General features: G+C 52.6%; 1 protein-coding gene across 6 annotated transcripts in view; it reads left to right on the forward strand.

Moving 5' to 3' along the window:
• Positions 1-13,002, forward strand: part of LOC123377601 (diacylglycerol kinase delta-like) — a 191,104-nt gene that overhangs the window by 108,663 nt on the left and 69,439 nt on the right. For 5 of the 6 annotated variants that reach the window (XM_045030692.1, XM_045030695.1, XM_045030694.1 and 2 more), the window contains 2 exons: positions 3,373-3,477; positions 12,574-12,706. In XM_045030692.1, the coding sequence (XP_044886627.1) occupies positions 3,373-3,477; positions 12,574-12,706 (238 nt within the window). The remainder of the gene's footprint in view (positions 1-3,372; positions 3,478-12,573; positions 12,707-13,002) is intronic. The other variant, XM_045030696.1, reaches the window with a different exon arrangement.

Genomic DNA, 13,002 nt, shown 5'->3' on the forward strand with positions numbered 1-13,002 from the left:
GGGACGGTGAGGGGACAAGGAGCAGGATGGGTTGGGGATTCTGAGAGGGGGTGGGCAGTTGGGGGGCAGGAAGTGGGTGGGGGTCGGATAGGGGGCAGGGCCAGGCTGTCTGGGAGGCACAGCCTTCCCTACCCTAAAGCTCATTCAGCAGTTTGAGGTTTGCAGAAGAGCCAAGCTGTTAGCTTTTCCATTAGGGCTACTGTTGGTGACACCGGGCATTAACAGAAGGATGGAAAACGACAGTGCCAATGAAGGCTCCCTGTATCAGGCCTCTGCTTGCCCGAACCGCTTCCATGTTTAGACTTTAATTAACCCCACAGGCCAGATGGAAAGAATGGAATGTGTGGCAACTAGTTATCAGTGCCACACTGATACCAGGAGGCAATTATAAAGCCTGCTTGCACCTGGCTGAAGGGAGTGAAACAAAATAACCGGTCGGGAAAAAGTTACTAACGAGCTAAAGTGGTTTTTGCCAAGTATGATTTAACCTGCGTAATGTAATTGTTACTTTATAATGTGCTTGCTATATGGGAACTAGAAGGGAGGGAAGAAGGGGGGGGAAGGGGGGGCCGGGCGGTGGGGGTAATAGAGATGCTTAGCTGAAATCATGTATAAAGAGAAAGAGCTGCTTGTATGAAGTGTGCTTGATTTGAGACGTGTGTGTCTCCGAGCATCCTGCTGCTTTGAGATCTCAAATAAACCTTTGTTTGCTTCTCCACCTTGGTGTGTCTATTGGAGCGAGGCACACCGGGCAACGAACCACTGTTGCTGTCGCCTCAGGCCTTTGTGCCGGCAACACTACCATCCCTTTCACTTCGCAAATGCCAAATTATAGTTTATATTTAATTTCAGTGCCATAGGGAGATTCATGTCAGGGGAGGGTAGCTTCATTTAAAATTAGCCACTGGGAGAGGGATCACATGAGAAGAGCAATATCCTTCCCAAGCCTATCAAGGGAGACCCCCCCTCCCCTGCATTCCCTGAGGATCCAGAGGGGTTAATTCAGTGGTTCTCAAACTTTTGTACTGGTGACCCCTTTCACATAGCAAACCTCTGAGTGTGACTCCCCTCCCCCTTATAAATTAAAAACACTTTTTAATATATTTAACACTATTATAAATGCTGGAGGCAAAGCGGGGTTTGAGGTGCAGGCTGACAGCTTGGGACCCCCAGTAATAACCTTGTGACCGCCTGAGGGGTCCCAACCCCCAGTTTGAGGATCACTGGGTTAATTTAATTTTAGCACCCTGTGTCCATTCACATGCATGTGCTACTTTGAGCATTTCAGTTTTCACAACATAGGCTCATCCCAGATTCTGGCACAAGCTCAAATGCTCAGTTCGTGGAGTATGTACATAAGCTATACTAAAGACAAACCCACAGTAACTGTCTCCAGTTTGTGAGGGACCTCATGGAGCCAGTCTCTAGGAAACAGATAAATGCATGGAGGTTAAGTCCATTAATGGCTATTAGCCAGGATGGGTAAGGAATGGTGTCCCTAGCCTCTGTTTGTCAGAGAGTGGAGATGGGTGGCAGGAGAGAGATCACTTGATCATTACCTGTTAGGTTTACTTCCTCTGGGGCACTTGGCATTGGCCATTGTCAGTAGACAGGACACTGGGCTGGATGTACCTTTGGTTTGACCCAGTATGGCTGTTCTTATGTTCTAAGTTAAATGAACCCAAAGTTATGGAGACAGATGTGAGTCAAGGAAGCCAGCAGAGTATCAGAAACCTGGAAAAATCTCTGACTGGATGGGCTCAGACGTTTGGTCACAAGCTGAGGTGGTTCAAAAGTTTTCGATTTTTTTTAAGCAGAATTTTTTTATTGTTTCTTTAAACAATCAAACACAGCAAGCAGCAAATATTTGGCCACACACTTCTGAAACCCCAAACCATATTCAGGTTTTGGCAGACTAATTTCAGCTTTTCAATTAAAAAAACCACACAAAATTTTGAAGGAAAGCAGACATTGTCCATGATTTTGTTCTGCTTTTTAAAAACCCCTTGTTTTCGATCCAGAAAAAGTTTTGACGGAAAATATTTGTCCAACCCTTTTAATGAGCTTTAGTGCCTTTGAGCACTAGCTGATGCTGAGAACCAGTGATACCTTGTAAAGAAATTTTCTCAAAACTGGGTTTGTGCTGAGATGCAGAAGGTTTATTTTTCCCAGGGCCGCCCGTGGGGGTGGGAGCAAGTGGGGCAATTTGCACCAGGCCCCTCAGGGGCCCCCAAGAGAATATAGTATTGTATAATATTGCAATTTTTTTTATGGAAGGGGCCCCCGAAATTGCTTTGCCCCAGGCCCCCTGAATCCTCTGGGCGGCCCTGAAATCCAGCCATATGGACTTTGGTAGGATGTGTGTGGTGCTAAAGCTGTGGGCTGCTCCTGTGCACAAGGGTGAATTTCACATACAGGGACTGCTGCTGGGCTCCAAGGTCTGCCCTCCCACCCTTTTCCCTTTAGCAGCTCCTGCTAGAACAGGACACACTTTGTATGTATCTGCAGCATGCGCTCCTGGACCATTCCCCAGTACACACAGCTCCAGCGGAGGCTGTTGCAGGCCCGCACTGGACCACTGGCCACACTCACCCTTGCTGTAACTCTGCAATTTACCCATTGCTTCTGCATTAGTGTGCACACCAGGGCCGCCCAGAGGATTCAGGGGGCCTGGGGTCTTTGGCGGCAGGGGGTCTCCGCCGCCAAATTGCTGCGGAAGATGCTCCAGGGGCCTGAGCCCTGCAAGAGTTTTCCGGGGCCTCCGGAGCGAGTGAAGGACCCTGCTCCAGGGCCCCCGAAAAACTCTCGTGGTGGCCCCTGCGGGGCCTGGGGCAAATTGCCCCACTTCCCCCCCTGGTGCACACCAAGGGCCCAGTCTTGCACCCACAGAAATCAATGGGAGCTTTGTTGCTGACTTCAGTGGGAACAGGACTGGGCCCCAGAGCCCCCTCTAGCTGGCAGTAACATATGTGTAATTGTCTCCAGTTGGGCACAGAACTCCAGGCTGGGACTGGGACTGTGTTAGCTGAGGAGGGCTGTACCAGCCTCTTGTGGGGGGCTGCTACCTTCTGATTCCCTAGGAACTGGGGTGGGGGGGGAAAGTGGAGCTTGGCTTGAGTGCCCCCCGGAATAGAGTGTGGGCACCGTGCTCCTTGCTGCCTGGAGTGAGTAGAGAAACTCTGATCTCCCCAGTGCTTTTCGTAGCCCTGCATGGTGTGAGTGGTGGCAGCATGCTTTCCTCTGCGTGTTGTAACCATTCCGACAGTGCAATCTAGGAGCAGTCTGGGTTTCCTCCTTTTGCACTAGCTGTGGGCCTCCCAGCAGTCTCCGTTTTCTTTGCAGCTGTCTTAGCAGGGCAGTTTTCTTCTCTAGGTGATCACACCGTTCCGAAAACTCATCCTGTGTGCTGAGAACCGGAAGGAGATGGAAGACTGGATCGGTGCCTTGAAATCCGTCCAGAAGTGGGAAATCAATGAGGTAAGGGAGGCCTGCACGCTGGTTGGGAGTCCCCAGGTGGTAGGCCCAGGACAGGGAGTGTTAGTAAAACTGTCCTGGGCACAGGGAAACAGTGAGATCATAGCAATATTCGTCTAAGGGATGAAATTCTCCCTATTCATAGGGAGTGTCATGAGACACAGGGTTTACAGTGCTAGTCATGCTGTGCCTCAATTGGCTGTGACCTTGTGAACACTGTGTGTGTGTGTGTGTGTGTGTGTTTGTGTGTGAGAGAGAGAGAGAGAGAGAGAGAACAGTTGAATGTGAACTCTGCCTTTTACTATTATTATTTACTAGGTGTAATACAGTAGCACCAAGGAGTCACGGATCGGGACCCCAAAGCACTAGGTGTTGTACAAACAGAGAAGAAAAAGTCAGCCTCTGTCCCAAAATGCTTAAATCCTCTCTGACCTCTCTGGTGAAGTGCTGTCAGTTGCATCGTGTGTCTTTGGAATGGTCACTTTTCCTGGACTAACAGTCCAGGAGCAGATTTTCTCTCTTTGTCGTCACAGTGGATCAGACCCTCACCTGGTATCAACTGGTGCAGCTCTATTAAAAGCAGTGGAGCTGTCTGTTTATGCCAGCTGAGGAACTGGCCCCTTTGGTGTTAATTAATGACTGGCCAAACCAATTTGTCTCCCTTTTCTTTGGAGACTTGCTGGTGTTTTGCTAATTTATAAGGATAAACCCACTGGGCTGACGTCAGATCCATGTTGAGTAGAGCTCATTCATTTCATTACAGGAAGCTTCTGACATTTGCCGGGACAGAGGATAGGAAATGGCTCAGCAGGATTGGTCAGTGAGGGAGCAGATGCTAGGCGGAAGGGGAGCGGTAGCACAGGATTTGTTATCCTAGCAGAACTGTGTGTAGAGTGAGCACTGGGCTAACAGGGCCAGAGAACATGAGATCTGACTTGAACAAAGCCATAAGTGCCCAGGTGCTGCCTGCATAGTGGTGGCACCTCTAAGGAACCAGTTTTCCAGGCATAAACGTCCCAGCAGAACTGCTCATATGGCAGGTTTCGGTTTTCAGGCTCCTTGAATGTGAATCTCACCCGCCAGCCTCACAATATCGTATTTGTCTGCTCGGGGCTTAAACAATCACACACGTGCATGTCCTTCCACCCCGCCTGGTTACCATTAGCACAGCCATGGCATGACCCCTCGCCAGTTGCTCCCCTGACTTCTGCGAGCTACTCATTCATTATCCCTGTGATGTGAGGTTTTCAAATTAGGACGAGAAGACTGGGAGCTTCAGAGGAGCCAGAAACAATTAGGCTCCCAAATGCCATTGATTTCTCTCTTAGGCCTGGTCTACACTAGGACTTTAATTCGAATTTAGCAGCGTTAATTCGAACTAACCGCTCAACCGTCCACACCAGGAAGCCATTTAATTCGAACTAGAGGGCTCTTTAGTTCGAATTTGGTACTCCACCCCGACAGGTGGAGTAACGCTAAATTCGACATGGCTAGCTCGAATTAGGCTAGGTGTGGATGCAAATCGAACTTAGTAGCTCCGGGAGCTATCCCACAGTGCACCACTCTGTTGACGCTCTGGACAGCAGTCGGAGCTTGGATTCTCTGACCAGCCACACAGGAAATGACCCGGGAAAATTTGAATTCATTTTCCTGTCTGGGCACTTTGAATCTGACGTCCTGGCTGGACATCGGGGCGAGCTCCGCAGCACCTGCAACGATGCAGAGCTCTCCAGCAGAGGAGTCCGGCCAATCCAAGAATAGAAAGAGGTCCCCAGCATGGACAGACCGGGAAGTCCTGGATCTGATCGGTGTGTGGGGCGAGGAGTCTGTGCTGTCGGAGCTGCGCTCCAGCAAGCGGAATGCAAAGACCTTCGAGAAGGTCTCCAAAGCAATGATAGAGAAAGGATACAGCCGGGATGCAATGCAGTGCCGCGTGAAAATCAAGGACCTGAGACAAGGCTACCAAAAAGTCAGAGCGGCAAACGGACGCTCCGGAGCCCTGCCGCAGACATGCCGCTTCTACGAGGCACTGCATGCCATTCTAGGTGGGTCTGCCACCACTGCCCCACCAGTGACCGTGGACTCAGTGGATGGCATAGTGAACCTGGACAGTTCCTCCTCGATGTTCGCCGATGTGGAAGATGAGGAACGGTCTGTGGAGGACGGCGCAGGCGACAGCGAACACAATACCGCTTTCCCTGACAGCCAGGATCTCTTCATCACCCTCACAGAGATCCCCTACCAACCCTCCCCGGCCGTTAACCCGGACTCTGAATCAGGGGAAGGATCAGGCGGTAAGTGCTATAAACATGTAAACATTTATTTTTTATAAAACAGGTATAAAAAAATAGAAATACTATATATAACATTTTCAATTAAAAACTATATGAAAAGTAGGTCCACACATATAGGGATTGAACAATAATCCTCCAGGGACAATTCAAGAAAGGTCTCATTTAGGTCCTCGAAAAGCCTCCGCAGGAAGTTCCTGGGGAGAGGTGCCTTGTTGGGTGCTCCATGGAAGCACCAGGACATCCTTATGTAGATGGGAATCATCGCCTCCACAAGCATGGCCGCATATGGTCCTGGTCTCTGCAGGGCTTCCCTTAGCATCCGCTCTTTGTGACTCCGAGGGACCCGCATCAGGGTGATCTCGTTCATGAAATGCTGCATCTAATTAGGGCAATTAGTGTATTGTTACTGTTGTGAATGGTTGACTTTTACTTTGCATAACAATGACCCTCGCTTAACAGCCACGTGTTGTAGGCCACATAGGAAAAGCATACATTGATCTTTCCCGTGCACTGGCGGGAGTGGCTGGAAAAGGGTCAGAGTATATGATTTCCAGATTGCCTTTAGCGGGAGGGCACAGCTATCCATTAACTGATAAGCAGAATGTACTGTAAGGCTTACCAGGACTGTCTGCTAGACGGATTCAGCTGTCTCTCCCCACTTGTCCACTCTCCTGTGCAATGCCGCAGCCAATGAGAGCGTATTCCGAAATCTCGAACTTGTCCTGAGATCTCGTGAGACTTGTTGCCCTGTATGGTCTTGTTCAGAGAAACTGACTAGACTGTGTTCGCTGTTCGCAAACATGTATCTGTTCAAGGAAATCAGTTACTTTTCCCATCACACAGCTTCGGCTCTTTCCCGGACTGCCCCGGCATCCCCCTCGCAGAGGCTGGCGCAGATTAGGCGGCGAAAGAAAAAGACTAGGGACGAGATGTTCGCGGAACTGATAGCTTGCTCCAGAGCCGAGGCGGCAGAGCAGAGACAGTGGAGGGAGACCCTATGTCAACAGCATCGCACACACATCGAACGGGAGGACAGGTGGCAGCAGGAAGACCAGCAGGCGACTCAAACGCTGCTTGGGCTAATGAGGGAGCAAACGGACACGCTCCGGCGCCTTGTTGATGTTATGCAGGACCGCAGGCAGGAGGACAGAGCCCCCCTGCAGTGTATCTGCAACCGCCCTCCCCCGCCAAGAAGTTCTGCCCCCCCCTCACCCAAAAGTACAAGACGGCGGGGCGGTAGGGGCCGTGAGAACTGTCACTGCACCACTGCATAGCGCTAATGTACCACACACCTCTCACGCTATAAATTTGTAGAAGTGCTTCCCTTACAGGCTCACCCAGTCCCAAATCCAAGTTTCATCCCCCCAGTGTGTATTAGATTATTAAAAGCTGTTTGCTGTTATTCACTGTTTCGGTCACGTCTTTCGTGTCAGAGGATTTTTTTGTGTATGGGGGGGGGAGGGGATTTATAATTGCACGGTATAGCCTACATTACCAGGGTACAGACTTGGGGCCATGATCAACTGCAGGGCACACACACACTGCAGTCAGTAGGCACCAGGGTCACTCTGTGTGGTGTATGCTGCCCCGGGTCATTCTGTGATGTGTATGCTTGTCCAGGGTCCTAGCGCCTGCCACCCCCTTAATGTTAAGGCACGCTGCCCTTACCATGCACTTCCACCGTAGCAACGAGCCTCTCCGCTGCCCTGAGCCCCAACAAGAGCCCTCATCCACGGACAGATACTCACCCTTCCCCCACACCCCTCACCCCTTCCTACGCCCAAACCTGCAGCCCACTGCCGTCATCCAAACCCCTATCCAAAGAAGGCACCACTCGCCCCTTCCTGCAAACCCACCCCTTCCTGCAATCCCTCCCCTTCATGCACAACCACTTGCAACCGTCCCCCACCCCAGAGACCTATGTAGGAGCAGGAGGATGTCATTCCTCTATGGAACAAGCGGTCTGTACATCAGTGCACACCGTGCCCAGCCCAGTATGCGTCCATGTTTCAACACCTGAACAGAAATGCAAAGTAAAACAAAGATTTATTAATAATGAGTGTTACAATTAATTTGCTTTAAAACGTGCTTTGGAAGTGGGGGAAACTTGGAGAACGGGGTATGTAACCGCAGATCGAAATCGACACATACAGACACAGGCCCAGGGTCAGTTTCTCTTGAAAGCAAGTGGAGAGTCATAGGTTACCCTGCTCTCCGAGGAAACTTGCTTTCAGAGCCTCCCAGATACACAGCGCTTCCCGCTGGGATATTCTCTCGGCACGGGTGTCTGGCTGAGCGTAAACTGCAGCCAGGAGATTTGCCTCAACCTCCCATCCGGACAAAAAGGTCTCGCCCTTGCTCTCACAGAGATTGTGTAGCACACAGCAAGCAGCAATAACTACGGGGATATTCTTTTCGCTGATGTCCGAGCGAGTCAGTAAGCTCCGCCATCTCCCCTTGAAACGTCCGAAAGCACACTCCACCACCATTCTGCACTTGCTCAGCCGGTAGTTGAAGAGTTCCTTCTCTCTGTCCAAGGCGCCTGTATAGGGCTTCATGAGCCAGGGCATTAGCGGGTAGGCTGGGTCCCCGAGGATCACTGTAGGCATCTGCACATCCCCAACCGTTATTTTGTGGTCCGGGAAGAAAGTACCTGCCTGGAGGCGTTTAAACAGACCAGAGTTCCTGAACACACGCGCGTCATGAACCTTGCCCGCCCACCCAACGAAGATGTTGGTAAAACGTCCCCTATGGTCTACCAGTGCTTGCAGCACCATTGAAAAGTAGCCCTTTCGGTTAATGTACTCGCTGGCCTGGTGGGCTGGTGCCAGGATAGGGATGTGAGTCCCATCTATAGCCCCACCGCAGTTTGGGAATCCCATCGCGGCGAAGCCATCTATGATGTCCTGGACGTTTCCGAGAGTCACTACCTTTGAGAGAAGTTGCTCAACGATTGCGTGGGCTACTTCAATCACAGCAACCCCCACGGTAGATTTGCCCACGCCAAAGTGGTTCGCTACTGACCGGTAGCTGTCTGGTGTTGCAAGTTTCCAGAGGGCTATGGCCACTCGCTTCTGCACACTCAGGGCTGCTCACATCCGGGTGTCCTGGCGCTTCAGGGCAGGGGACAGCAAGTCACAGAGTTCAAGGAAAGTGCCCTTACGCATCCTGAAGTTTCGCAGCCACTGTGATTCATCCCAGACCTGCAGCACTATGCGGTCCCACCAGTCCGTGCTTGTTTCCCGGGCCCAGAATCGCCGTTCCACACCATGAACTTGACCCTTTGCCACCATGATCTCCACGGCGCGGCGTAACCTGCTTTGTGAGAGGTCTGTGCCACTCTGTGAATTCCTGTCCTCACCGCGCTGCCGGAGCCTCCTCGCACGATTTCTCAGCAGCTGACTGTGGAAGAGGTGGACGATAAGGTGCGAGGAGTTGACAACGGCCATAAGTGCAGCGATGATCGCAGCGGGCTCCATGCTCGCAGTGCTGTGGCGTACGCGCTGTAACCGACAAGAGAAGGGCGCAAACAGATTTCCCGCCGGAGCTTTCAGGGAGGGAGGGCGTGATTGACGGTTCAATGACAACAGTTACCCAAAAGCACCCTCGACACATTTTTCCCCCAGGAGGCATTGGGAGCTCTACCCAGCATTCCAATGGGCAGCGGGGACTGCGGGAACTGTGGGATAGCTTCCCACAGTGCACCGCTTCCAAAGTCGATGCCAGCCCCGTTACTGTGGACTCAGAAATTCGAATTAGTGTATTTACTGTGGATACACAAATTCGACTTAAGTAGATTCGAAATAGTCTTGTAGTGTAGACAAGGCCTTAAAAAATTATATTCTTATTATAGCTTCAATTCCCACCAGTTATAATGGCCTGACTCTTCAAAGGTATTCAGTTGTCTAACTCCCATTGGCCTTTGAGGATCTGGGCCAATGAGTGCAGCATGTAGCACAGAACCAGCTGAGCAGCCAGTGATGCCAGACGAGAAAGTACTTGGAGAGAATGCTAAGGCTGCCAGGGGTCAGGAAATGCCAATGTTAAGTTTGCTTGTGTAACTTGACTGCTTCCCCCTTGTGTGTACGCATTGCGCTGCAGCCTTTAGCAATGTGCGCACACCTGGGTTTCCACAAGACTCCTGGCCTCACATGTTGAGCCAGATGGAAAGTGACCAGAGAGCGAGGCTGCTGGAAGAGTGTTCTTCAGCCTCACTGAGCCATGGGCGGACCCCGCCTTGTGCCTGCCCAAGTGGTGCAGAGTGAGGGAGGGATGCACTAGTCCCTGCCTTATTCCCTGACCCCCCTGCCTTATGCGCTGCTCACTGTCCAGCCTGCCCGCCGAGGTCCCACGACACACTCATTGCTAGCCCTGCCTCATTTACTGAGTGCCGTTCAGCCTGTGCACAGGGGCTAGACCAGGGGCGGGCAAACTTTTTGGCCTGAGGGCCACATCAGGTTTCCAAAATCAAATGGAGGGCCAGTTAGGGGAGGCGTGGCCTGGCCCCCAACCCCTATCCGACCCCCCCGCTTCTCGCCTCCTGATGGCCTCGCCCCGGGACTCCTATGCCATCCAACCCCCCTGTTCCCTGTCCCCTGGTGGCCCCCATGGGACTCCTATGCCATCCAACCCTCCCTGTTCCCTGTCTCCTGACGCCCCCCCCGGGACTCCTGCCCCATCCACCACCCCCTGCTCCCTGTCCCCTGATCGCCCCCAGAACCCCTGCCCCTGACTGCCCCCGCCACCCCATCCAACCCCCCCCTCCTTCCTGACTGCCCCCCGAGACTCCTGCCCCCATTCAACCACCCGTGTTCCCCACCTTCTGACCACCCTGACCCCTATCCACACCCCTGCCCCCTGACCACCACCCCGAACTCCCCTGCCCTCTTACCACGTTGCCTGGAGCACCGGTGGCTGGTGGCACTACAGCCGCGCTGCCCAGAGCACCAGCTCAGGCTGCAGCTCTGCAGCTGCACTGCCTGGCCACCCAGAGCATTGCGTCAGCGGCGCAGTGAGCTGAGGCTGCAGGGGAGGGGGCGAGCCTCCTGGGCCAGGAGCTCAGGGGCTGGGCAGGAGGGTCCCGCGGGCTGGATGTGGCCCATGGGCTGTAGTTTGCCCACCTCTGGGCTAGACTGTGCCTAGGCCTTATGGCGATGCCCTGGGGTGAGGGGCAGTAATGCTCCACATTCACTCCCCAGCTGCAGGCATCCGGTACTTGCTCCTCCCTCTGCAGAGGTGGGTGAAGACTGGGGTAGGGTTGGCAGGGGGCAGCAGAGCTGACCATGCTGCCTCCCAGAGCTGAGACTAGAGGGCAGGAGTCCCAAGTCCCGTGCTTTAGCCACCGAACACACCAGGCTCTCCCTGACCACACAAAGCTCTGTGCAAACGCTGCCATTCCAAAGAAGCTGCTATGGGTTTGATTGGGTCACAGCGATCTCCTCTCTAGGTAGTGAGAGCGCAGCCGATCAGTAACGATGTAGTGAGCAATCTTGGGCACACCACAGGGTGGGTCCCACCTCAGGCAGCACCTAGGACCCATGGGAGCTGTGGTGGGTTAAAGAAGGTGGAGGTCTCTCTCTCCTTTGCTAATCAGGTGCTGGAGAAAGGGCAGTAGAAATGTACAGAACAGAACCCTTAAATCCCATTTCGAATGGGAGGAAGGCAAGTGCCTTGGGGCAGAGGGGAAAGGGACTAGGGGGAGGAGAAAAGACGCAGGGAGGAGAGGGGGAGAGGAATCTCAGTTACAAAGGGAGGTATAAGAGGGCTAAAGACCAAGGACTAAACTCATCCCTGAGGTATCTGCACTGAGCCCAGGGCTCAGTTGTATCCATCTGGAACAGGCAGAGCCTGGCCCATAGATGGGACAGGGATAGCTCAGTGGTTTGAGCATTGGCCTACTAAACCCAGGGTTGTGAGCCCAATCCTTGAGGGGGCCATTTAGGGAGCTGGGACAAAAAAAAACAAAAACTCAGGGACAGTACTTGGTCCTGCTAGTGAAGGCAGGGGACTAGACTCAATGATCTTTCAAGGTTCCTTCCAGTTCTATGGGATAGGTATATCTCCATATGTTTAGAAACTAGTGGAGAATTGCTTTTAAAGGGGAGCTGTGGTGTGATCTTCCAGCTACTCTCATTGCTGCTTATCATCATGAAGAAGAGACATTGGCTGAAATATGCCTTAAGTGTCTGTTCAAAAGAATAATCAGGAATCCTGTTGGGAACTGCTGGTTGGTGAGTTCATGCTGACTAGGACACGGTCCCATCTGAATGCATAAGAGATTGAGGCTTTCATAACCGCTGCATGTGCTAGTGAATGGAGCAGTGGTGAACCAGCTCCATCTTTATGGCTGGTGCATGATGTGTCTGCTGATATTGGCAAGGAGAGTGTCCATTGTGGGGAGTGGACTCCAGGGCTGGGGCACCTGCCCACTCGAATTGAGCCAAGAACGCCTGACTCATTTCACGTAGGCCTCCAAGCACTTGTCTGATGGTAAATGTGGTCAGGCCTTCCAGCAGGCTGGCTGAAGACTCCCTATCGCTGGAGGAAATCAGGTAGGTTATTCCCCAGCTGGGCAAATCTGGCCTTTTGCCATCCTCTTTGCTCCCATGTTGGTTCCTCCCTCCTATTTTGGAGGCTGGCAGGGCGGGCACAGGGCACAAAGAGATGCATGGGCCATCAAGAGCTGGGAGTCCTGGAGCCTTGCTACATTTGAGAAAGTCCCCAGTTGCTCTCTGGGATTTGTTGCCTGCTCCCGCTGCCTTTCCAACTCACACTAAACACACCTCAATTCTCTTTGTCATTGCAGGCCACGCAGTTCAACATGGAGCATTTCTCTGGGATGCATAACTGGTACGCCTGCTCCCACGCCCGACCCACCTTCTGCAACGTGTGCCGCGAGGCCCTGTCAGGGGTCACTTCCCATGGCCTTTCCTGCGAAGGTACGAGCTCATTAACCCCTGCTCTGCAACCATGAACAGATGGAGTGGGGCTGACCTTAGGGGGGATTGGTAGGGAATGCTTGCCAAAGCCTAGCTGAGCTGGCCACAGGATGCATCTCCTGGCTGCTCATCTGGCGGGCACAGGAATTGCTTAAGCCAAGCCAGGATGCTAAATAAGACAGAGAGGAGGGGAAATGGAGGGCAGAAGGTAGGCGCTTGGGAAGAACGATTGGGGTTAGAAGGGATATGGGTGGGGAGAATGTCAGGATCAGACTGGGGTCCCTCTAGCCCAGTGT

Source organism: Mauremys mutica, chromosome 9 (assembly GCF_020497125.1).
Source record: "Mauremys mutica isolate MM-2020 ecotype Southern chromosome 9, ASM2049712v1, whole genome shotgun sequence".
NCBI lineage: Eukaryota > Metazoa > Chordata > Testudines > Geoemydidae > Mauremys > Mauremys mutica.